This window comes from Camelina sativa, chromosome 13 (genome assembly GCF_030686135.1).
Source record: "Camelina sativa cultivar CO46 ecotype springtype chromosome 13, ASM3068613v1".
Lineage (NCBI taxonomy): Eukaryota > Viridiplantae > Streptophyta > Magnoliopsida > Brassicales > Brassicaceae > Camelina > Camelina sativa.
In genome coordinates, this window is record NC_141892.1 from 1,550,468 (window position 1) to 1,574,045 (window position 23,578).

The 23,578-nt window shown below is 36.0% G+C and overlaps 5 protein-coding genes, 1 long non-coding RNA gene and 1 pseudogene across 15 annotated transcripts; 4 read left to right on the forward strand and 3 right to left on the reverse strand.

Moving 5' to 3' along the window:
• Nucleotides 1-835: 835 nt before the first annotated feature.
• LOC104734444 (SHUGOSHIN 2) lies at nucleotides 836-4,273 on the forward strand. Of its 6 annotated transcripts, none has more exons than XM_087481743.1 (16): nucleotides 836-1,165; nucleotides 1,274-1,395; nucleotides 1,476-1,565; nucleotides 1,650-1,687; nucleotides 1,769-1,877; nucleotides 1,980-2,003; nucleotides 2,103-2,168; nucleotides 2,271-2,312; nucleotides 2,457-2,511; nucleotides 2,589-2,646; nucleotides 2,735-2,911; nucleotides 3,033-3,137; nucleotides 3,247-3,351; nucleotides 3,443-3,529; nucleotides 3,631-3,729; nucleotides 3,825-4,273. In XM_087481743.1, the coding sequence occupies exons 2-16, from the start codon at nucleotides 1,339-1,341 to the stop codon at nucleotides 4,084-4,086; spliced, it is 1,374 nt and encodes a 457-aa protein (XP_087337869.1). In that variant the 5' UTR covers nucleotides 836-1,165; nucleotides 1,274-1,338; the 3' UTR covers nucleotides 4,087-4,273. The 6 variants fall into 6 exon arrangements, with proteins under 6 accessions (XP_087337869.1, XP_010452328.1, XP_019090493.1 ...); XM_010454026.3 differs by having other exon boundaries at nucleotides 840-1,165; nucleotides 2,415-2,511; XM_019234948.2 differs by having other exon boundaries at nucleotides 840-1,165; nucleotides 1,277-1,395; nucleotides 2,415-2,511.
• A 154-nt stretch (nucleotides 4,274-4,427) lies between these two features.
• LOC104737831 (cytochrome P450 84A4-like) lies at nucleotides 4,428-6,248 on the reverse strand. The gene is made up of 2 exons (XM_010458090.2): nucleotides 5,334-6,248; nucleotides 4,428-5,121 (listed from the first exon to the last, which is right to left on the reverse strand). Exons 1-2 carry the CDS (start codon nucleotides 6,236-6,238, stop codon nucleotides 4,491-4,493), a joined length of 1,536 nt encoding a protein of 511 aa, XP_010456392.2. The 5' UTR covers nucleotides 6,239-6,248; the 3' UTR covers nucleotides 4,428-4,490.
• A 737-nt stretch (nucleotides 6,249-6,985) lies between these two features.
• On the forward strand, nucleotides 6,986-8,256 carry LOC104734445 (uncharacterized). Of its 2 annotated transcripts, XR_015578220.1 has the most exons (3): nucleotides 6,986-7,103; nucleotides 7,734-7,834; nucleotides 7,924-8,114. It is a non-coding gene; the product is annotated as an uncharacterized LOC104734445 (long non-coding RNA). The 2 variants fall into 2 exon arrangements; XR_015578219.1 differs by lacking the exon at nucleotides 6,986-7,103 and having other exon boundaries at nucleotides 7,571-7,834; nucleotides 7,924-8,256.
• Nucleotides 8,257-11,793: 3,537 nt separating this feature from the next.
• LOC147929114 (S-protein homolog 8-like) lies at nucleotides 11,794-12,114 on the forward strand. Its single transcript, XM_087482356.1, has one exon. It carries the CDS (start codon nucleotides 11,794-11,796, stop codon nucleotides 12,112-12,114), a length of 321 nt encoding a protein of 106 aa, XP_087338482.1.
• A 211-nt stretch (nucleotides 12,115-12,325) lies between these two features.
• On the reverse strand, nucleotides 12,326-13,021 carry LOC109128487 (zinc finger protein ZAT6 pseudogene; annotated as a pseudogene).
• A 1,697-nt stretch (nucleotides 13,022-14,718) lies between these two features.
• On the reverse strand, nucleotides 14,719-15,912 carry LOC104734446 (zinc finger protein ZAT6). Its single transcript, XM_010454028.3, has one exon. It carries the CDS (start codon nucleotides 15,524-15,526, stop codon nucleotides 14,831-14,833), a length of 696 nt encoding a protein of 231 aa, XP_010452330.1. The 5' UTR covers nucleotides 15,527-15,912; the 3' UTR covers nucleotides 14,719-14,830.
• A 208-nt stretch (nucleotides 15,913-16,120) lies between these two features.
• LOC104734447 (pullulanase 1, chloroplastic) lies at nucleotides 16,121-23,211 on the forward strand. Of its 4 annotated transcripts, XM_010454029.3 has the most exons (28): nucleotides 16,121-16,532; nucleotides 16,634-16,778; nucleotides 16,873-16,925; nucleotides 17,026-17,134; nucleotides 17,259-17,395; nucleotides 17,494-17,693; nucleotides 17,793-17,942; nucleotides 18,175-18,235; nucleotides 18,424-18,544; nucleotides 18,797-18,887; nucleotides 18,958-19,051; nucleotides 19,236-19,331; nucleotides 19,426-19,566; nucleotides 19,805-19,855; nucleotides 20,003-20,073; nucleotides 20,181-20,273; nucleotides 20,419-20,509; nucleotides 20,660-20,731; nucleotides 20,975-21,031; nucleotides 21,118-21,186; nucleotides 21,283-21,339; nucleotides 21,528-21,602; nucleotides 21,778-21,866; nucleotides 21,950-22,027; nucleotides 22,132-22,270; nucleotides 22,504-22,616; nucleotides 22,705-22,804; nucleotides 22,906-23,211. In XM_010454029.3, the coding sequence occupies exons 1-28, from the start codon at nucleotides 16,296-16,298 to the stop codon at nucleotides 23,014-23,016; spliced, it is 2,901 nt and encodes a 966-aa protein (XP_010452331.2). In that variant the 5' UTR covers nucleotides 16,121-16,295; the 3' UTR covers nucleotides 23,017-23,211. The 4 variants fall into 4 exon arrangements, with proteins under 4 accessions (XP_010452331.2, XP_087337868.1, XP_087337866.1 ...); XM_087481742.1 differs by lacking the exon at nucleotides 18,175-18,235 and having other exon boundaries at nucleotides 16,215-16,532; nucleotides 16,874-16,925; XM_087481740.1 differs by lacking the exons at nucleotides 16,121-16,532; nucleotides 16,634-16,778; nucleotides 16,873-16,925; nucleotides 17,026-17,134 and having other exon boundaries at nucleotides 17,491-17,693.
• Nucleotides 23,212-23,578: the final 367 nt, after the last annotated feature.

The following is a 23,578-nucleotide window of genomic DNA, read 5'->3' on the forward strand; positions in this document are numbered from 1 at the left end:
AGTTATCTTTCGTGAAATGTATCTCTCGAGTTCAGTAAATGTAATCACTACAAAAGAAATCGAACTAATTTAGTTGTGAATAGTTTTTAATTTCGGTAAGCCAATAATATGTCGGATGCTAATTATAATTATCGACAAAGATGGCTCCCCTCCAACAACTTACCCGTATACAATTATTATTGATTTCAATTGGAGTATTTCTTAGGGAGAATGTAATCAAAGAAAAGAAGAAAAATAATAATGTTGAAATTGTGAAATAAAATATAAACAATCCGAGGAAAGTGATAGGTTTATAAGAAAGAAATAAAAAGGAAATAATGTATCATTAATTCAATAAAATCGGCTATGTGTATAAGAGATCTGTACAACTTGGTATTATTTATTTTGGTGAGATTCTAGGCCAACTTGACATTGTTAATGAATTTTATTAATTAACACGGTTTTAGGCAAAAGATGTAATGCTTATAATTTATATAATCTATAGTTGTTTAGGAGAATACCTTTGACGTCAAACTACAACTACATGACCAGCTGTATAATGATGTACACATAGAGGTGTTCATTTCCCATAAACCCAAGTATATCTGATTCCAACCAAATTTATAATTTCTATCCAAAAACTGATAAAATTTAATTTGGTTAACAAAACCGAAATAAATATGAATTAAATTCCAAACAATTGAAATGTCATTCAATTGCAGAAGAAATATGGAAAAAAAAAATGGCTAAGGGGATATGGCCAGTTTATTTCAAGCCCAAATAAAGAAAAAATATTAAGAGAACCATGACTTGCACCAAGCCCAAATATATAAGGCGATTGATGAATTTTGTAATCAGATAAGTGAAGCGGTTATATTAAACCAGCCCGAGTAATTTTTTTTTAATTTCGTAATCAGATAAACCGGTTTGCCGCCGAGGCAACCGTAATTTTTCAGTCTTGTTCGATAGAGAGAATCTAGGGTTTGTGGAAACGAGCAGTCAGTTCTCGTCGGATCCCCCCACAACCACGACCGTAAGCAGAGCGACGACTGTGAGAGTCTCTGATTTCTTGAATTCCCAGTGGCGTCGATTTGCTTGAGGAGAGACATTTGTTGATTTCCATTTTCTCTCGAAATCACGAATTCTGAAAGCTCAAAGAGAGTCGATTCCTGCTATCGTGTTACTCGTAAGTTACTTCGTTTTCCCAATCGAGACTCCAAATTTGTTTAGCTTTTAGTGGAATCGAAGTATGAGTGAGGTTTTTTGAGGAATCGTTGATGTGCGTCTGATTTAGTAGCCAGGTGTCTCCAGTTTCCGAGAAACCAGAGGTCAGGTAGGGTGGTATAGCCAGATGAAAGGATGGTGCTAACTGAATTGAGCCTTGACTACTCAAATAGGGGTTTAGGTTCTCAAAAGGTGAAAAAAATTTCCAGACCTGAACCAACAATTCATTCCATTGCTCCGCGCTGCTGTTACTAATGGATTACAACTTGCAGGATCCTGTTAAAGAAATGAACAGAGAGGAGATGCAGCAGAAAGAAAATATGCTATTCTCTTCTCAGGAGTTTGCTCAAAAGCTTCAAAAGGTATTGCCTTTCACTCTGTTCTTGTTGATTCGTGGCATACTGTATGATTCTGATTTGGTTGCTGTGTTTGATTTGATTTTGCAGGAAAACATGACACTGATGAAAGCCCTAGCACACCGGAAGTAAATATCCTGTTTTCGTTGGCTTTTGAGTTTCATATACGTTTTTTTTTTAATTTTGTAATCTTGGTTTTGTGGATACAGTAAAATCGTCGAGTTGAGTGGTATTGAGTTTCAGAAACTGAGGATCAACTTAAGGAGTGTGCAAGAAAAGAATTTGCAGCTTGCGCAGGCAAACAGTCAGATGTTGGCGGTGTGTTTCATCTTTCTATTGATTTTGAGATGATTTTTAGATTATTTGAAACTATATGATTAAATAAGGCTTCATTGTCCTTTTTCTTGTTTTTCCTTCCAGGAACTCAATACAAGTAGAGACAGAGTAAGCTTTTCTAGAACTGAAATCTCTCAAACTGAGTCTTTCTTGATTTGTCATATTACAAGTTCTTCAATCAATTGGCATTGTCTGTATTTTTTTCAGCTCAAGGAACTCCAGCATGAACTTGGCTGCAAGAATGCATTACTTAAGGTCAAGAAACAGCTTGAGGCAAGTTATCCCCTCAGTCTTTAAATTTTCCATCGATTATAGTTTATCTGAGAAATTGTTAAAAACAATGAGAACATTTTTTTGTTATGTAATTTCGTCCAGGAGGAAACGCTTCCACGTACAGATCATGCATCGCAAGACAAGGTGCTTACTTGAATTTTCCTTACTGACATTCTCAGAATAGGAATCTAACACCTTTTGTTCAACATCGTTTTCACACTATTTGGCTTTGTTAATGACGTCAAGGTTTTAGCAAACGCTTCTGATGGTGATTGCAAAACCTTTCAGGTGCATGATATGAATCAAAAAGATACCAAAAGAAAGCGGACGTCGAGGATAAAACGTAAACTGTTTTGCTTAGATTCATTGTTGATCCTAGAAAACGCTTCGCATCCTTACTCTATGTTGTTTCTTCTTCAGCTTCAGGAAGTGCCGACGTCAAGCCAATACACGTGAATGAGAAAGCTAAAAGTAAAAGGTCCTAATCTGCTTAACTTTTCATCCATGTTTTCTGTGAAAGCTTTTGGCAGTCATGTAAACCTGAATTGCTATTGTTTCTTTTGTAGGAGAGTTTCTGGAGTTATAGATACCACTGTTATACCTGAAGAGACCTGCCAAACTAAAGATGACATTGAAAAGGAGGTTGTCTCTGGGGAGGAAAATCAAATTATTGACAATGTCGTCAACAAGAAGTTTGTTCTTGATGCAGCAAACCCGGGAAAAGACAGTGTGCATCGCAAGAGGTTCGTATATTCAGTCCAAGAATTGCATGTTAACGTCAATTTCTACGCAAAAACAGTGGGAATACAAGTGTATCTTATTCGTGCTTTTATTCCTTTTTGTTGTTGTTTGTTTTTGTTGTAGGCAATGCACACGAAGGCAGTCTACCAGGTTTGATGTTCAAGAAACTGAACCAACGGAAAAATTGCTTGAGATGGATGCTCCCAAAGAAACTAATGAAACCGCAAGGTTTGTTAGTGTTTTTTTCCTTCCTCTATCCACTTTAATTATTAGACGTTGTTGCAAACTCTGAATGGACAATAGTTTATTGCAATGACACTTTCTCTGCTTCGAACAGACTCTCTTTGAGAAGACGGTCTGCTCGGTTAAGGCCTGAAGAAGCTGAACCATGTAAAAGCTTCGATGAGGGAATCAAAGTTATGGAGACGACCAAGAGGAGAAGGTTTGTAAGAGCCTAAATTACGTTGTATTACACTTAACAGATGTTACTAAAAGTGTGTTTGAGGTTACTAATTTCTTGTACTACTGAGCAGACTCTCTTCAATACAACGGTCTGCAAGGTTTGATATCCAAGTACCGGAAGTGTCTGACTCTGAAACCTTGAATGCTGATGATGCAAGGTTTGTTAAAAACTTATCTTTTTAAGATTTTCCCAGTCCGTCGAGTGAAAACATAGAAATCAAATTATAGCTAATATATTCTCTCCTGGATAATATTTTAGAAGTTTAGTAATCGAAGAGTCTCTTGGATCAAGATCTGAAGCTGTGGAGGAACCATCTGAAAGCAGAGGTGACACAAAAGAGACAAACCAGAAACGCAGGTTTGTTAGTGACAGTGAATTTCCTGCATATTCCACTGATGATCATGTTTCAATGATGTAATGTTGACTGTTAATCTCTGTGGTGTACTTGTCAGAGTCTCAACGAGAAGACAATCAAGAATGGGTAAATCTCAAACCGATGAAGCAATTAAAGAAATAGCGACAGACCCATCTTTAGACAACAACGTAGTTCAAGAGTGTGATCACGAAACCGAATCAAAGGACAAGCCTAAAGCTGATGAAAACGAAGGGATGACAAGAAGATCATCTGTGGGGAGACCATCGAGACATGCCGCAGAGAAAGTCCAGTCATACAAAGAAGTCTCACGTAAAGTGAAGATGCGACGAAAATGCTAAATCTCCAGCATTTGTCTTGTGCTATTTGTTCAAAAGCTTACTTCATGCACTTGTATGATTTTGCCGCCTACTTAAAACGATAGTGTAAGCTATATATATCTACGCTTCTGTAATTTGTCATTACTTTCTTATGCTTATTTCTTGTTAGTAGATATCAATTTCCTCATTAATCAGATAATTATATTCATATTTTATTATTTATATATATAATTAAAGTAAATAGATTTTTAAATTATCTATCTATACAAATATATATTATTTTCATAGACTAATAAGTATTGGGTATTGACAGCTTACATTAATAATTTTCTCAATTTACGGTTCTGTAATACCATGTTACAAGAGAGTTTACTCCTATTCCGAAAACTTTTGTTTTCAAAGGTGGAGGCTTTTCATTTCTGTCTTCAAGAGACGATTGGGCAGAGGAGGCGCGTAGTCGGCACCGCCACCAAAGGAGTTGCCTTAGGAACGGTGAGACCCGGCCCTTCAACGGTGTCGACGTCACTGGATTTCATACCGTCCGGTAAACTCCACGTGAAGCAGAGTAAAAGATGAGCCACTGCAAGCTCAAACGCGTACACCCCGAGTTGCATGCCCGGGCAAGATCTCCGACCCGACCCGAACGGAATGAATTCGAAATTGTTCCCCCTCAGGTCCGGAGCGTCAGGGTCCAAAAACCTACCCGGGTTGAATATTTCCGGGTCGGACCAAGAATCCGGGTCACGCCCGAGAGCGGAGGTATTGACCATCACGCGCGATCCCTTGGGGATGAAGTAACCTGTGACCTCCGCGTCCTCCACCGTCTCGTGGAGGAGGAGAGGGAACGGCGGGTGTAGTCGTAAGGCTTCCTTGAGTGTACATTTTAAGAAGGTGAGCTTCTCGAGGTGCGTGTCTTCCATGCGCCACTGGTCAAGCCCAACCACACTCGCTAGCTCGTCCTGGACTCGTTTCATGTTCTCGGGGCTCCGAAGTAGCTCCGTTAAAACCCACTCGATTGCTAATGCCACCGTCTCGGTTCCTCCGAACATCACATCCTTTTTTTTTTTTTTCCATTGAACAACAATACATATAAAAGCTAGTGTTTTCAGATATATGATTATTTTCCAAAAAAAAAAAAATTGTGAAATATAATGTTTAAATTTTTTTTTTTTTTTTTTTTTGGTGAAATGTTTAATTGTGAAATAATGCCTTTGATGTTTAATTTAATTGTGAAAAAAAAATTGTGAAATATAATGTTTAATTTACCAATGATAATGCCTTTGATGTTATTGAGTTTAATGTTGGTCTCAGAGTTGTTGACTTTGATTTCTTCTTTGTTAAACGCAAGTAATTGATCAACCATATCGTTCTCTTCATCATCAACGTTACGTTCTCTCGTTTTCTTGAGCAAGTGATCGTCGATGACGGAGTCAATGAAACAGTCGAGAGACTTTCGAGCTTTCTCCACCCGCTTGTTAATCCCTTGCGGGTCAATCCAACTGAGCCACGAAGGGACATAGTCCGCTACATTAAACTCACCAAATAGCTTAGAGAACTCTTGTATGATCTCAAGGAACTCTTCTAATCGTTCTTCGTCAGAAGTGGACGACGAGGAGCCGAAAGCAGCTCGGAACGTTATGTCTCTTGTTAGGGAAAATGCTAGTTTACATACGTTTAACGGTTTTCCGACGTTAACCGCCACAAAACGGACCGATTTGTGGACTTCTTCATCAACAGAGACCCATGACTCGGCCCGTTTACGGCTAAAGAGCATCATGACGTAGAGCTTTCTCATCCGACGCCAAAACGGGCCGTAATTGCAGAATGCAAGATCAGATCCCCCGTAGGTCAAGTAACGGATTGCGATTGTGGTGGGACGGTTTGAGAAAACATGGTGTTGGACTTGGAGGACTTGACGTGCGATGTCCGGAGAAGAAACAACGAAAACGTGGGAAAACCCGAGGCGGAGGTGGAGCAACCCACCGTATATACGGCTGAGCTTGGCCAGGCCGCGGTGGTTGAAGTGGTTCATCATGAGAATATTTCCAATGATGGGTAAGCCTTTGGGGCCGGGAGGGTAGGGTTTTGTAAGCCTCCGCCGCCGTGAAAGGAGGTGGCGGAAGAGAAAAAGAAGAAGAGGGACAAGAAAGATGAGAATCGTTAGAGTATGCATTTTGGTACAATTTTAGTCTCCAATTATGGGACTGTTTAAATAATATGTATAATGTGTTATATAAAGTTTTGGTTGTAATTGATTAGGCCCTCGTACGCTACTTTTCTTGTTTGTATATATATCTTTTGTGTTATTATATTAAAATTTGTATATAACGTGTTACTCGTGAACCTCATTGGTACAAAAGAAACAAGTAAAGAGGCTGCAATGATTAGGATGATCACTGTCGATATATTCTAATTGTTTGTTTTGGTGAAAAATGACATCGCGCTCATGTAGCTACGACATATATTTGCATTATTAAAGGACCAAGCCAAGATACATTTTATAAGAATTGGGTTGAGAATTGTTTAGATAGGCTTTTTTGTTGAAGAAAGCACATGGAGTCCTGAGACAGAGAGTGGAGGAGACCGTAGTAGTGATCTCTCTCTTCCAAAATAATGCTGATCTTTAAGATATACACGCAGTGAATGGGAACAACAAATTTGCGGTTTTCAAAAAATAAAAACCAAAACCGCACATGTAGAGCCAATAAAGAGAAAAAAAATTAATTTGCGTTTTTTGAAAAAAAAAAACAAAAAGTGGATCGATTCAGCAAATAAAGGCATGAACCGCCTTTCAAAAATACAACGGGTAATAACCAGCGGTTTCTGGGACCGCAACCAATTAATGCTTTATTTAATAATTTTTTAATATATAAATGTATTATATAAACATATGTGTCTACGTTATCAAAAACCAAAAAAACAACTATCCCTTATTCTCTTACTTCCTCTCTCTCTAAAGATTTTACTTTGGTAAACATCTAGTATATTTTATCCTCTCTCTTTCTCTACCTCTCGATTTGTAGTGCAACATCATTTTGGTAATGTTTTTTTTTAATTACTTCTCATATTTAATTTCTTTTTATTTTTTTCTGAAAAACCTATTTTCATATTTTCCTAAACACAATCTTATATAGGTTTTGTTTAATATATTTTCAAAATGAATTAATGAAAAGTACACTTTTAAATGCTTTGTTAGATTTTAAATTTATAAAAACTGATTTAAACTGCAATTTTTATGTTAATAAATAGGGTTGTAATATATGTTTTAAGTTGAAAATTAATAAAAGTAATAATTTTATTATTCAGTAAATAATAATATTGTCCATACTACTTAAATATCATAGTGATTATTAAAATACTCATATATCATAGTCTTTATGTATTCATTATATTGTTACTTTAAAAAAATTTGTAATCCAGTTTACTTAATTTTTTAAGATTATACATGTTAGTTTAATTATATAACAATTGAACATTTTCATTATGTTTCATATCATTTTTATTTTATTTTCCTAACTAATATATTTATATATGTATATGTATATGTATAGATAACAATATATATTAGTTTAGAAATAAAACAATATGTTTAAAAGAATTCTTATTAACAATAAAATAATTTTATCGATATAAAATGTATAGTAACCAATAACTTTCATTAAATGTAGATATGTCGTCAAATCGTCGAAGAAACACAAATTCTTCTAGACAAACAAGTTCAAATCAGCCAATCGAAAATTCAACTCCTCCAACGGAAACAACAGTACGGGTAAATTTTCTTTAGCTAGTTTTTATTAAAATTTTAAATAAGAATTATACTTGATATAATATGTGACATTGTATTTGCATAATTTGTAGAACAAAGACAAGTATAAATGGTCATACATTCAGGAAAAAACATTAATTCAATTGTTCGACGAAGCAATTGCGATGAATAATTATACTCTTAAGAATCCGACTGCTATCGGTAGAGAGTATATGGTAGAAAAAAAAATTACTTTTTGATCAACTATAGTATTTAAGGTTTATAAATACAGTTATTTTTATTATTAATTCATAACATACAATAATATACAAACATACTAATTATTAATAAATTTATTTATAATATATGTAATCCGCACCACTTTTTCTTTTTTTACCATTCACACAATTAATACTGAACCGCAAATAGTTTTTTCACCAATCAAATATCATTCTGTACCGCTTATTTTGTATAAACCGCACTTGTCCCGCAAACCGCACGTACCGCAGTTGAACCGTACCGCACTCCAAAACCGCTTTCTCCGCACAACCAAAACCGCGGTCACCATTCGAACTCACAGTATAGTGTTTATATATAAATTGTGAAGTGACAATCTGATGTCACTGTTAACATTTTTTAGCCTTTGATTTGTTGACATTGACACACCTCGCAGTGCACAATGTTTTACCTATATTGTATCTTTCTTGCTATCCACGTGAAATGATTCGGACAAACAAAAATGAATATAATCATCATCCATTGCTATTATTACGCTTTAATAATGTATACTGTATAGACTTGGACATATGTAATTATACGGTAGCTCACCGGCTCACCCATTTAGGATCTGAATGGTGACCGCATATTTGGTTGTGCGGAGAAAGCGGTTTTAGAGTGCGATACGGATTAAGTGCGGTACATGTGGTTTGCGGGACAAGTGCGGTTTATACAAAATAAACGGTACACAATAAAATTTGATTGGTGAAAAAAATTATTTACGGTTTACAAGAAAATGTTTGAATGGTAAAAATGCAAAAAACAATACAATTTACAAATTGTAGATAAAATTATCAAAGTATATGGTGAAACCCATTTTTTGTTTTTTGTAAAAATGGTGATATATTACATATTATATGTTTATATAAAATTATCTTTTAATTTTGATTATAATAAAATAACTATATATAGTTATATACTAAGTATATTTATCTATTTACAAATGAGATATATACTCTATTATTGTAATAAAATCTTGAATTAAGAAAATATAGATTAATTCAACTATTAGTACATAAGAAAATAGTATAAGATTTTTTTTATGACCTCATTGTGTATGTGATTTTTTCAAAGATAAGTATAATATATATAACAAATATTTGTGAATTAAAAATAAATAAATTGAAATTTCAATTGGCTAACTTTTTATTTTCTTTAAATTTGTTTTTCATAAAAACTCATTATTTTATAACTTATGAAAAATTAATGAATTAATTATTCTAATTGGTAAAACATAAAAACACAAAACCGCTAGCTAATTGGTGAGTCATAACACAAGTGCGGTCTATGAGTTAAATTGGTTCCTTCAAAAACACGTAAACAGCTTTTTTTTCTCTTTCTTAAATAACGCAAATTATGTTGTTGTTTTGTGAATGGTGTAAAATTTAGTTTTTTGAAAACCACACTTACAATTACGCACTTTATATGTCACCATTCATGGCCTTAGAATATATGGCAGAATGACTCTTGAAACATAATGGTGGTTTTTTTTAGTAATGTATATAAACCATGTGCTTTATTAAAGCAAAACAAAAGCTTATAGTTATTCTTTTAATTTGATTAATTAAAAAGTTTTTATGATGCGAAGGCAAACTTAATTAACAACTAGACTTAGATTCACGAACGGATTTTGTTTAAAAAGTCAAAAAGTTGACAAAGAAGCAATATGGATAGAGTCGAGATTGGATCCAACAAAAAATATCGACGTAGTTTTGCAAATCTTCCTTACATGACTTGAACACAAGCTCTTAAGATTGAGAATACTCTTTTCTAGGCGTTACATAAAGCTCTCTTAAAACTAGTTTATTCAATAATCAATAGTTGTCTATACATGTGAAGGTAAGAAGGTTCTACCTCTTTTATAACACCCTTTATAATAAACTCAAATCTAAAACTAAGGAAAGATATAAACACCAAAAATTATTATAATCATAATCCTTTCCAAAATAAATAATTATCAACTAAAATAAAGCCCAATATATGCTCCATCATTTTACTTTTACTTGTAGACAATTTTCGAACCTTGACTTTGAACATAACTCCTTTGAAAGGCAAGTGATTTGCCACCGATCGAAGACACCTTCTCTTATCAATCGTTTTGGCCGGCGTCGGTCTCTCCGACGTCGGACACCGTCGTCCTCTTTGTTTTCTTTTATAACTTCTAGTTTCTATTGATATCATGGCAAATCGATTGTTTCACATATATGCCTTTTGCCATATCATGATGGTGGTGATCAAAGTTATCCATCTAATGGCCCCATATCATATTTGGAACTTGTTTTTGTTTCAGTTCATGATTTGGTTGGCCTATCAATTCAATCTGTTTTCACCGATGGTTTTGACATCTCCATCCCACCAATGGTTTTCGCCTTGTGTTATGTCGATTCATTCGAATCGTAAAGTATTTGTTTCCGGTGGTCTCATTCATTGGTGTCATCTCCGGTTTGTAACTGATGAATCTACTCCTAACTTACGGTTTGGAGAAGTCATTTGGGTATTCAATCCGGGGATCAAGAGGGAATTTTTTACGATTGAAGAAATTGGCTTATGTGATAACTTCCTCGGTCTAGGAAGACGACTCGATGATGGTGATGTTCATGCTGTCCTTCGATGTTTTATGGAAAAAGAATTCATGGCCACTAAGCGACAACGATGGATATGGCATTTCAAAAGACATGATCCAAAACCATTTCAAACAAGATATCAGTGTATTCTTTTAATCAAAATAATGCAGAAAGCATTTGGTAGTTTCATCTATAAGATTATAGATGTTAGCCTTTTACAAGTATATGAAGAGGGGATTTAACAGATTATGTTTGTTGCCAATAAGGCTTCTGTTTGGAAAGCATGGTCACTTTCACTTCTTCGTCGAAATTGTGTTCAATTTTCTTTGTTTGGTTTAATGGTTGTATTTGATGTTTTTGTGTATCATGTATCTTGTAATACATTTATAATCCAATATAATTGATTTGTTGTTAAAAAAAAAAAAACTCTTTTGAAAGGCAAGAACGAAATAATTAACTTATAAATACTACTTGTTTTTGATATAATTGATAATGACATAAACAGGTTTAAGGACTCCCACTTAATTTAAAACCGTATATATATAATTAATGAACTAGTGTAGGGAAAGAATACTTGCGACCAATTTCAAAAATATTAACAGTGCCAATTTATACTTGTATTCAAATAAAATACATATTTTGATATTCAAATGATTAGAATTGGGTTGATTTCCGAATCTAAATTAATAGACGTTAGTCAACGTTAACAGACACTGACTCGGATGCCAAATATTTCATGAGGTGACATCGCTTCCAATTAAACTACATCGTTTTGATTTAATTAACTTTTTTTTTTAAAATTGTAACACCCAGACTAGAATCGGAGACTTTTGAAATTGTACTAGTGATTTATACAGCCATTTCCATATATTGGCCATCGAGCTATTTTCTATTTTAAATCTTCTTAAAATTAGCCTTCCACATTCAGCGTAACTTCATAAAAATGAATAGAAGACAGATCTTGACGCATAGCCTCATACGACCATACACTAAAAATTATATAAATACATCAAAATCACAATCCTTAGAAGAGAAAAAAAAAAAAATCTAACATGCCGAGAAAAAATAAAAATGAAACGTCTCGTAATTACTCTCATTGTTTTAGTGTTTTGCATTGGAGATGCGTATGGCAAAAACGTACTAATGATAGTAAGCAAGTTAACAAAAAATGCAATTCTCACAGTCCACTGCCATTCAAGGGACGACAATTTCGGCGTTCAATACTTGCGTTACAATCAACCACAAGATTGGCGTTTCAACGATGCTTATTTCAAAGATACAAAAATTACGTGCGACCTAAAACATGGACCTCGTGGCGTGCATCACCTCTCGTTTTTAGCTTACAAGTCAAGTATGAACCCGTCGATGAAAAATAACGCAAATTCTACATGGTACGCCGCGGATAGAGGACTGTACTGGTCGTTTAACCGTGTAACTCCTGAATTTATGTATAACTGGCACTAAATCAATCATCACCAGTTGCTGGCGACAAATTAAACCCACGACTTGTTAATTTTATGTTAAATATTATATTCTTGGTTTGATGTCAATACTATCTAGGAAAAATACCCACAAATAATGTATTGGAGACTCAAAAACATGTCAGTCCAAATGAGTGATTCCATTTAAATAAAAGATATATAAATATATAGAGTCCTAGTAAAAGATATTTATAGAGTTGAAGAAAGAATTCATTTTATCAATGAAGAAGAAGATATTAATCAAAATCGAAATTTGGTCTGTACAGAAAAAACGAATTCAGTTTTTTGCCCTAGAAAGAGTTATGTTTGAGTTTCTCCGGAAAGTCAAACCGGAGTTTATTCGCCGGCATGGGGCTCATCACCTCGTCTTCTCCGTTGACCATCGAGAATTCCGGTATCAGCGGGATGTTGAGGTCAAACCCACGGTGGCTGCTGCTGACGTGGCGTATAGATCCCATTCCTTCCGAATTCGACACACGCTACTGCTCCCTCCGCCGCCACCTCCGGTCTTTCCTTCGTAGTGGCAACGTTTGTGACCGCCGGGAGCTTGACCGGTGGCGATCGATTTATGACAGATGGAGCAAACGTGCGATATGTTCATCCTCCGTGAGACTGTGACGGTCAAATTCAGATCTTGATCGGTGGAGATCGCTTGCCTTTACTCCCATGAAACCCTACTCCTGAATCTTGAAACAGAGTCGGCATCGGAGAGGCTAATCTTGGAGAAGTAAGAGCTTCAAGTGCCATATATATATATATATTATGGTGAGTTTTGATAAGACTACTAAGTTGAGAAGATTTTATTAGTAAATGAAAGATTTGATTATGAAGAAAACAAGAAACGAAAGAGTGTGATAATAAAGTCAGAGGAGTCTAGAGGAGGAAGTTGCGTGTATGAGAAAGTGTTGAAGAGGAGTGAACAAGTCGATAATCACTTTGATATTATTTTTGTTACATTTTTTGTGTGTGGACTAAACTCTAAAGATGAAATCAAAGTATCTAAGTTTGGTTTGGGCACAGTTGGTTTGACTTGGTATACACGTGATTGTACAAGTCGGCTGAGAATACTTGTTTCTCTCATTCTTTCTAGTAGCACAGTAGCACTGTAGTAGTAAAATGCCGCCTTCTTAATTCTTATCAGTTAAGAATATTCTAGAGAGCTCTCTCACAGTCTCACTAAGGTGTTTTGCTGACCGACCAACTAACCAACCAAGTGGGAGATATAAAGAGACCAAACTTAAGTCGGCTACGTACTAACCACTTGTACTGTCTCTTTCATATTTTATCCAATTAATATCTACTATTTCCAAGCTATATCGATACCAACGTACGTAACTTTTTTTTATATTTGTTGAGCCTCACTTAAGAGACCATATACGTTATGTATAACCCGCTTATAAGGGGAGGCTTCGACCTCGGTGCAAGGAAAGGATGGACTCTCACACTAATGAACAAAAAGTAAGACAGAAGAAATTTAATTATTAACTTTGATACTCTTTAAGAAATTTTACTATATACCTAGATAACTAAAACTATACAATAAATTAAAATTTACTCTTATACAATATAATTTTTCCTTTTTAAAATCCATCTGCAAAATTCCTTTGATTCTCTTTAAAAAACCTTTAGTGGACAAAAATTGGCAACTTTAACGTAATTGAAAAATATTGACCACGCAATAGTACTAATCACTCAGCCATTTCTACATGATGGATATCTTGAGTTATTTCTATTTTTAATCATCTTAAAATTGGCTTTCTACATTCAAGTTAACTTCATAAAAATGAATAGAAGAGAGATCTTGACGCCTAACCTCAAAAAACCATATACTAAAATTTCTATAAATACATCAAAATTACAATCCTTCTTAAGAAACAAGGACAGTCTTACGACATCCCCAGAAATAAATAAATAAAAATGAAACGTCTCATAATTACTCTCATTGCTTTAGTGTTTTGCATTGGAGATGCGTATGGCAAAAACGTATTAATGATAGTAAGCAGGTTAACAAAAAATCCAATTCTCACAGTCCACTGCCATTCAAGGGACGACGATTTCAAAGTCCAATACTTGCATCGCAATCAAGCACAATATTGGCGTTTCAACAATGCTAATTTTTTCCGTACGACAAAAATTAAGTGCGAGCTAGAACATGGTCATGGATATAAGGGCACGCTTCACCGGGAGTTTACAGCTTACAAGGCAAGTATGAACGATTCGATACATGAAAAGGCAAATGCTACATGGTACGCCGCGGATAAAGGACTGTACTTCTCGTTAAACCATGCGACTCCTATATTTCTCTATCCCTGGGAGGTAAAAACTGATTGGTAAAAAATGATTAATCATCGCCAGTTGTTGGCGACAAATTAAACCCACGACTTGTTAATTTTTTATTTACCATTCTTGGTTTGATGTCAATACTATATATCTACCACAAAATGTAAGATTGTTCTCGTTTCTTTTTTATTTTATTTCATATTTTATATCTATATAAAGGAATTAATATTATGTTTGATATTCTTGGTTTGAGACTCAAAACCATGTCAGTCTTACAACTTGAAGTTAAATAAAAGAAAAAGCAAAATACTATACAAGAAATAATCATTAATTATATCAATGAAGAGAAAGATATTAATCAAAATCGAAATTTCGAATGTACAGTAAAAAAACGAATTCCCTATATAAAGTTTTTCCCCCTAAGAAGAGTTATGTTTGAGTTTCTTCGCCGGCATGGGACTCATCACCTCGTCTTCTCCGCTGACCATCGAGAATTCCGGTATCAGCGGGATGTTGAGGTCAAACCCACGGTGGCTGCTACTGACGTGGCTCGTAGAACCCACACCTTCCGAATTCGATACGCTACTGCTACCTCCGGTCTTTCCTTCGTAGTGGCAACGTTTGTGACCGCCGAGAGCTTGACCGGTGGCGAACGATTTATGACAGATGGAGCAAACGTGCGACTTCACAACACTTCCTGCTCCCCCGCCGCCGCCTGAGCTACCAGATGTAGTTATGGCCGAAGACGTCGGTAGCTCATCTCCTCCGGCTGGTTGAGACAACGAAAAGTTTTTCCGGTGACTTGCCTTGTGTCCACCAAGGGCCTGGTACGAGGAAAACGCCTTGTCACAGACGCCACACTTGTAGATCGGAGTAGGAGGAAACAGAGCCGGTGAAGAAGGGAGGTTAACGTCATGGGTTCGATCTCCGTCTCGAGCAAGAAGCATGAGACATAAAGCGATATACTCATCCTCCGTGAGACTGTGACGGTCGAATTCAGATCTTGATCGCTTAGATCGCTTGCCTTTACTCCCATGAAACCCTACTCCTGAATCTTGAAACACAGTCGGCATCTGAGAGGCTAATCTTGGAGAAGTAAGAGCTTCAAGCGCCATTAATTGTCTTGAGTTTTTTTTTTTTTTGATAAGACTACTAAGTTGACAAGATATTATTAGTATTATATCTGAAAAAGATTTGATTATGAAGAATCAAGAAACGAAAGTGGGTGTGTATATATATAGAGGAGTCTGAAGAGAGGAAGTTGCGTGTCAAGAGGTGAGAAAGTGTTGAAGAGGAGTGAACAAGTCGATAATCACTTTGATATTATTTTAGTTATATGTTTGTGTGTGGACTAAAGATGAAATCAAAGTGTCTAAGTTTTTAATGGCTTGTGCACATTTGGTTTGACTTGGTACACGTGTTTGTACAAGTCGGCTGAGAAGACTTGTTCTCTCATTCTTTCTAGTAGTGCTACTGTACTAGTAAACTGCCGCCTTCTTAATTCTTATCATTTAAGAATATTCTAGAGAGCTCTCTCAATTAGGTGTTTTGCTGACCAACCAACCAAGTGGAGATATAAAAAAGCCAAAATTAAGTCGGCTACTAAACCACTTGTACTGTCTTTTTCATAGTTTATCCAATTAATATCTTTACCTATTTATCCAAGCTATATCAATATTAACGTAACCTCTTTTTTTCTCTTAATGTTTGGGCCTCATTATATGTCTCGCGTGGAGTGGTCCATTCGAAGAAGGCCAACAGAACTGCGAATGTATTTAACTTGAAATTAAGGGGTAAAATAGTACTTTCGTCTATATCTGAAACTATCACTCACTCGGAGAAGAAGAATAATCTGAAACTATCACTCTCACTCGGAGAAGAAGAATGGCACTGACACTGATACCAACAAGTTCCGTTCATCTTCTCAACTCCACCTCCGTCGCGCCTCCTCAGATCTTCGCCTCTGATTCTAATCTTCGACCGCGGCGGCGGCGTCGGGCTGTTTCTCCAATCTCTATCTCCCGTCACAGACTTCCTTCGAGAACTTCGCTTCACTGCCTCTGTTCCTCGTCTTCCGCTTCATCACCCATGTCGCTTGAAGTCTCCACTCCGAATTCTCAGGTTCACGCCTCTTGATTTTGTTATCTGAGGAGAATGTCACTGATTTTGCTTTTTTTTTTTTTTTTTTTTTTTTGACGATTTTGTGTTGAAATTGTGATCAGTTTCTTCATTGTTTGATCTATTCAAGAGCGTATTGGGTTACCCAAGGCGTAATCGCTTGGAATGTGGATGTTGCTGGTGAAGAATCTTGTTACTTGTATGCGAGCAAAATTGCTGGTTTATCATTCAGTGAAGATGGAATCGATGGTGCCCTTAATCTTATCTCTTTACTCTTTTTATCAGTGTCTCTGTGATTTATTTTTTAATTGTTTTTGTTTTAATTAGGTTCATTGGCTTTCAAGTTATGATTTAAGAATCAAGCTTGAAGCTGAATCCAGTTCACTTCCTGCAAACGTAAGTTGTGCCACTCTCTGTTATGTGTTTGCTTCGTAAGAGTACATAATTTGTTGGTAATTTTCTTTAAAAATTCTCAAAGTGGAAGGCTTAATTTCAGGTGATTGAGAAGTTTCCACATATTAGGGATTACAAATCGTTCAAAGTTCCTTCAGATTTGGATATCAGGGATCTTGTCAAAAGCCAGTTAGCTGTTGTTTGCTTTGATGGTTAGAGTTTTCTATACCATTTCGTTTGATTTATTTGTTTCCCTTTCATGTTTAGGATCACTCATTGACAATACAAAGAAACTACGGAGACTAACTTATTTAGTGGTTGTTTAATTTTCTGTAGCGAAAGGACGGCTGATTCAGGGAACTGGGTTGCAATTGCCTGGCGTCCTGGATGAATTGTTCTCATATGATGGTCCCCTAGGTGCACATTTTACACCAGAAGGTGTCTCTCTTCACCTTTGGGCTCCCACTGCTCAAGTATGATTCCCATGTTGGAAATGGTTTATGCTGTTGCCTTTTAGACCTGCCTGAAACATGTTTAACTCTCTGTGTGCTCATCTGTGCATTTGAAGTAGGCAGTATCTGTTTGCATCTATAAAAACCCACTTGACAAGAGTCCGATGGAAATCTGCCCGCTCAAAGAGGCAAACGGTGTGTGGAGCATTGAAGGGGCTTGTAGTTGGGAAGGATGCTATTATATGTATAAAGTATCAGTCTACCATCCAAGCACCATGAAAGTGGAAACTTGCTTTGCTAATGATCCTTATGCACGGGGGTAATTGTATTTTTCAGTTAATCAATTGGATTGAAAGTATATCCCCCATACAAACTTTTTTCAAAATGAGTCATGTGTTATTTGTATTTTCTCAAGCAGGCTTTCCGCAGATGGGAGCAAATCTTTTCTGGCTAATCTTGATTCTGATGATCTAAAACCTAAAGGATGGGACAACTTAGCAGATGAGAAGCCATGCCTAAAATCCTACTCAGATATAAGTATTTATGAGCTGCATGTGAGGGACTTCAGGTAACTAGACTCTATGGGCTAAAACTTGTCTAGTAGTTCTCGTCGGAATAGCTACACACACTCTCTCTTACCCATTATCTTCTTTCATCTTTCTTCCTCTCTTCCCGCAACCAAGAAACAACAACTTCTTATAATAGACAAACGAAAAGGATACTTAATGGAGTCGTTTACAATGCTCGTATAGATTTTTGGTTTCTTCTCGTTTGTCTAACTTTTTTACCTGCTATTTTAGTGCCTATGATGAGACTGTCGAGCGTGAAAATCGTGGTGGATATTTGGCTTTCACTTTAAAGGTGCAAATGTCATTGTCCATGTGCATAACTTTATCATTTTAGTCGATATAGGATGTCTAGATCCACATGTTTTACTGATGACCCCAAATAGTAGTTGTACATCTACATTATTTCTGTCACATTGCTTCTTCACAAAGATACTTGGATTCGTCGTGTTTTCTGTCATATCTCATTAGATCTATTGGCAGGATTCTGCAGGTGTGAAACATCTTCAGAAATTAGTTGATGCAGGTCTTACCCATCTACATCTTCTTCCAACACATCAGTTTGGTGATGTTGATGATGAGAAGGAGAATTGGAAGTCTGTAGGTAGGGTATCTTTGATGTCTCAATCACACACTTAACAGAATGTGCAAGATTCATGTTTGGTTTGCCATTTTATCTTTAAATTTGGGGCTTTTTTTATTGAACTCAAGTTAGAGCTCAAAAGCCGGAAGGACCTTAAATCTTCAGACCAATAGAATCTATAAGCAAAACTAACAAAGTCGTCTACCCTGTTTCTGTCTGGTATTTTGTATCTGGATTTTATTGTATTATAATTTTGACAATTTTTTGTTGTAGACACCAGTTTGCTGGATGGATTACCACCTGGTTCAACTGAGGCACAAGCTCGTATTACAGAAATCCAGAATGATAATGGCTATAACTGGGGGTAATTTGTTATACACGAGATACTTCATCCTTATGAAGCATCACCTTCACAAGTTTCCTGTTTTGTGAAGGTATAATCCTGTGCTCTGGGGAGTCCCGAAAGGAAGCTATGCTAGTGATCCGACTGGTCCACACCGCATAATTGAATTTAGAAAAATGGTTCAGGTTCGCATCTACCCATGTTTGGATATTGTAAATTGGATAGTGTATACTTGTCCTTTGTGATTTGCGATACTAGTAAGCTCATTGAAGGTAGAATTTTGTAGTGATTCATATAAGGTGTTATGATTGCATGGTAAACCCTCATGCTATTTTTTATGTTGGCTCTTTATGTAGCTTGTTTTGGCAGGCTCTTAATTGTACTGGTCTTAATGTTATCTTAGACGTTGTTTACAACCACTTGCATGCAAATGGGCCACACGACAAAGACTCTGTTCTTGATAAGGTATGCAGCTAACTGATGTTTTATTCAGTATGATAACTAACTGTCTAGCCTGACTTCTCAATCTTTCTTCTACGGAAAAACTGTATTTTCTTAGATAGTTCCAGGTTACTATTTGAGAAGGAACAATGATGGTTTTATTGAAAACAGTACATGTGTAAACAACACTGCCAGCGAGCATTATATGGTTGATCGTCTAATACGGGATGATCTATTAAATTGGGTCGTTAACTATAAGGTACATGCTTGTCATCTATTCTGATTTATTTCCATTTGGTACTTCGTTCCCATCCCGACCATAACTTAACCTTCGTTCCCATCCGGCCATCCCACAGAAAATAATTATTAGCTTTTCCCATGTATCTTTCAACCTTTGATCTACTGACCATGGCTAGGTTAATTGTATTCAGCATTATTGAAAAGTATTTTTTGTCCTCGTATATTCAGGCTGGCTGATCATGTATTGATTCTGTCAGGTTGATGGTTTTCGTTTTGATCTTATGGGTCATATAATGAAAGCTACAATGGTAAGCAACTTTGTTACTCGCATGTTTTGTTTGTATAATTGATAGTTACCTTTACTGCTTTCTTCAGAAGTTAGTATGTTGTTTCATTAGGTTTTTGTGTAATATTAAAATAGTTCTTATTTGAATTGCAATATCTATGTTCCATAGGTAAACGCAAAATCTGCAATTGGTAGCTTGAGAAAGGAAAAAGATGGAGTTGATGGTTCAAGAATTTACTTGTAAGTCTTGGCTATTAATCGAGCTTACATGAAGTTTTCCAACATTAGTTGTCTTTTTACTTCTTGTGAAATAATTTTAGCCATATTATTTCTTGTGTTGTGATCAGATATGGCGAAGGATGGAACTTTGGTGAAGTTGCTAACAATGGACGTGGAATAAATGCTTCACAGTTCAACTTATGCGGGACTGGAATTGGAAGGTTTGAAAGTTCATTGCTTCAATACATTGGAAAAAGAGATTTTCGTCCCTTTTTCCTCTTTTAGTTAATAAATTGGAAATCTTGTTACTTTCTTCAACAATTGTTCCACATTTCCCTGATTTATTTTGTTATAATCTCTATTTAGTTTTAACGACCGTATACGAGATGCAATTCTTGGGGGATCTCCATTTGGTCATCCTCTTCAACAAGGATTTATTACAGGTTTATTGTCACAGGTATGTTGGTTTTTATTTTGTGCAGTTACCAATCAAGATTGAATCACTAAGATATCCCTGTTTGCCAATGTTAAACAATTATTCAAGTGGAGATATATCTTAGAAATATGTACATTTCTTATCTTCACTTAACCTCCCTGTTCTGGACAGCCTAACGGTCATGACCATGGTTCAGAAGCTACCCAGGAACTGATGCTTTCTACCGCGAAAGATCACATACAGGTAATTTATCATCGTTAGATATCATATGCAATATGGTATTCATGTATCTCTGATCAAGGCTTATGGATGCCCAAACCCAACCTTGCTCTCAAACTCGCTTCACAGTTGTTCCCAATGCTTTCTCCTATCTTTTTACGTTCTACTATCTTACGAGTTGATATGCCACAGAGGTGTCTATACTGTAACACTAACTTTTAGAAAGCATTTTCCTAATATATTCATTATACTTTCATCATGGACTAGATTGGTATGGCAGCAAATCTGAAGGATTATATGCTGACCAATTACGAAGGAAAGGAGGTATGCAAGTAGAGACACTTTATTATGTAACCATTCACAAAGGATTTTGTCCTCAGCTTTTATGATGTATGGCTCTCGTTATGTAGGTGAATGGATCAGAGGTTTTAATGCATGATGCTACACCTGTTGCATATGCTTCACAGCCAACAGAAACTGTACGCAACATTATTTCTACTACTTTCATCATTTAATTGAATTAAGTCCCCAATAGATCTGTGATGCTCATACCGGCATTTTCTCTGTGTTTTCAGATTAACTACGTCTCTGCCCATGACAATGAAACTCTCTTTGACATTATCAGTTTGAAGGTAATAAAACAATATTTTGTCTATATGTTTATGGAGACATCCAAAATTTCAATTCTTCAGCTTAATGATTTTTTCTGCTTGATTAAAATTCACTTCTGATTAACAAACGTGTATCTCTCTGTCTATTTATCTGCATCATATTCTTACTTGAGGTTATGTGTAGACTTATTTCTGCTTTGCTCTTGCAGACTCCGATGGAAATATCTGTTGATGAAAGGTGTCGAATCAATCATTTGGCGTCAAGTATGATTGCCCTCTCTCAGGTTCTCTACTGTCTCCCAACTTTAATTACACTTAGAGATAGATCAGTCGTAGACTAAGGGACTGCAGACTAGGGCAATCAGGGCATTAGTATTGAATCTATTACACCGAGTAGATATCTTGTTTGACTCATTATCTTTGAAATAAAAATTTATAATGTTTATTCTGCATGTGAAGGGTATTCCATTCTTCCATGCTGGGGACGAGATTCTACGCTCGAAATCACTTGATCGTGATTCTTACAACTCCGATGATTGGTTCAATAGGTTTGCCTTTTCTCTCTTGTAATAAACATTTTTCCTCTGATTATAGATTAACATACTGATTGACATGAACGGCAACAAGTTAGGCTAGACTTCAGCTACAGTTCCAACAATTGGGGTGTTGGGCTTCCTCCAAAAGGGAAAAACGAACACAATTGGCCACTGTAAGTACTGATCGAATCGCCTTCAATAAATCCGATTACTAGTGGAACCATACACCCATTGCATGTTTCTGAAACCAGTCAGCTCTTGCTGACTCTGTCTGTAGGATCAAACCGAGGCTACAAGATCCATCCTTCAAGCCTCAAAGCAGTCACATAGTTGCCACGCTGCACAATTTCTTAGATTTGTTACGCATCAGATACTCTTCACCACTCTTTCGTTTAGATACAGCGAAGGCTATCCAGGTAAGGATGACTACTGTTAAATAATTCTCTTCCACTGGGTTCTCTGCCCTTTTATGAATTTTTTTCATGTAGTTTCCTTCTTTTGCAACGCCGTAAAATACTACCAGAAAGCTCATGCAGGTTCTAAGTAACTTGGCGGTGATTGTATTAACTAATTCACAATCTCCACAAAGTCACAAATGAAGTAAGAGATCTCAAAAACTTGTGGAATGATACCTCTGTTTCTTTTTCAGGAGCGAGTGCGATTTCATAATACAGGCCCCTCATCAATCCCTGGTGCCATTGTCATGAGCATTGAAGATGGTCATAAGAGCATCCTCCCGAGTGTATCTCAGATTGATCCAGTGTAAGCCAAAAAAACAACAACTCGGCAAATCTTTCTAACCTTCATAAAGTGTAAACATTGTTCAGTAATGGTGCTGTTACTACTACAGCTACTCACTCATTGTGGTAATCTTCAATGCACGCCCGTCTGAGTTCTCATTTCTCAGTCCGGCTCTAAAAGACAGGAATCTCGAATTACACCCGGTACAGGTGAATCATCAAAAAGAATCATAAGCTTGTACTTTCAGTTTGTTGTTGTTTTTAGAAAAGTTTCAAGCTCTGTAACATTTAACACTGAGTGACTCACACAGGTGATGTCAGGCGATGAAACAGTCAAGAAATCAGTTTATGAGGCGTTTTCCGGCGGCTTCACTGTACCGGCAAGAACAACGACGGTGTTTGTCGAATCGCGGAATGGTTGAAAGTTAAAACTTTCCCTTAAAGGAAACAGGTAAGCGTATATGCTCTGTCCCATAATATTCTCTCAAGAACATGGCTAATGGCTTGTCTTATTTCTTTTAACCTAATTTATTAATAAACATAATTTATTAATAGACTGTATATAAAGATTGTCAGATTGTGTACGCCAATATATAAGCTCAAATTTAATATTGAAACTGTGTATTGCAACAACTCAGCGTTTAAAGTCAATTCAGACATCCAAATTTCAGGAAATCTGCACGAAACGTATCGTAGCAGGTATATCTTAAAGAGATTTGTTTTCTTAAAACCTAAACCTGCAATTTACAACAAAATATTAAAATATACAAAGAGGACTATGTTGCCACGGAAAGTAAAGAACACGAGTGAAGAAAACACAAAAGACTTGCGACATTAGAGAAAACCTATACTATATGTAGGTAAAAAGATCTATATTAAACCATGTTATCCTAAACGTGTCACCATTAGGACATGTTAAAAATTAGGGTTTCATTAAGTTAAAAAATATATACATATACTAAACATAAAAAAAAAAAAAAGAAA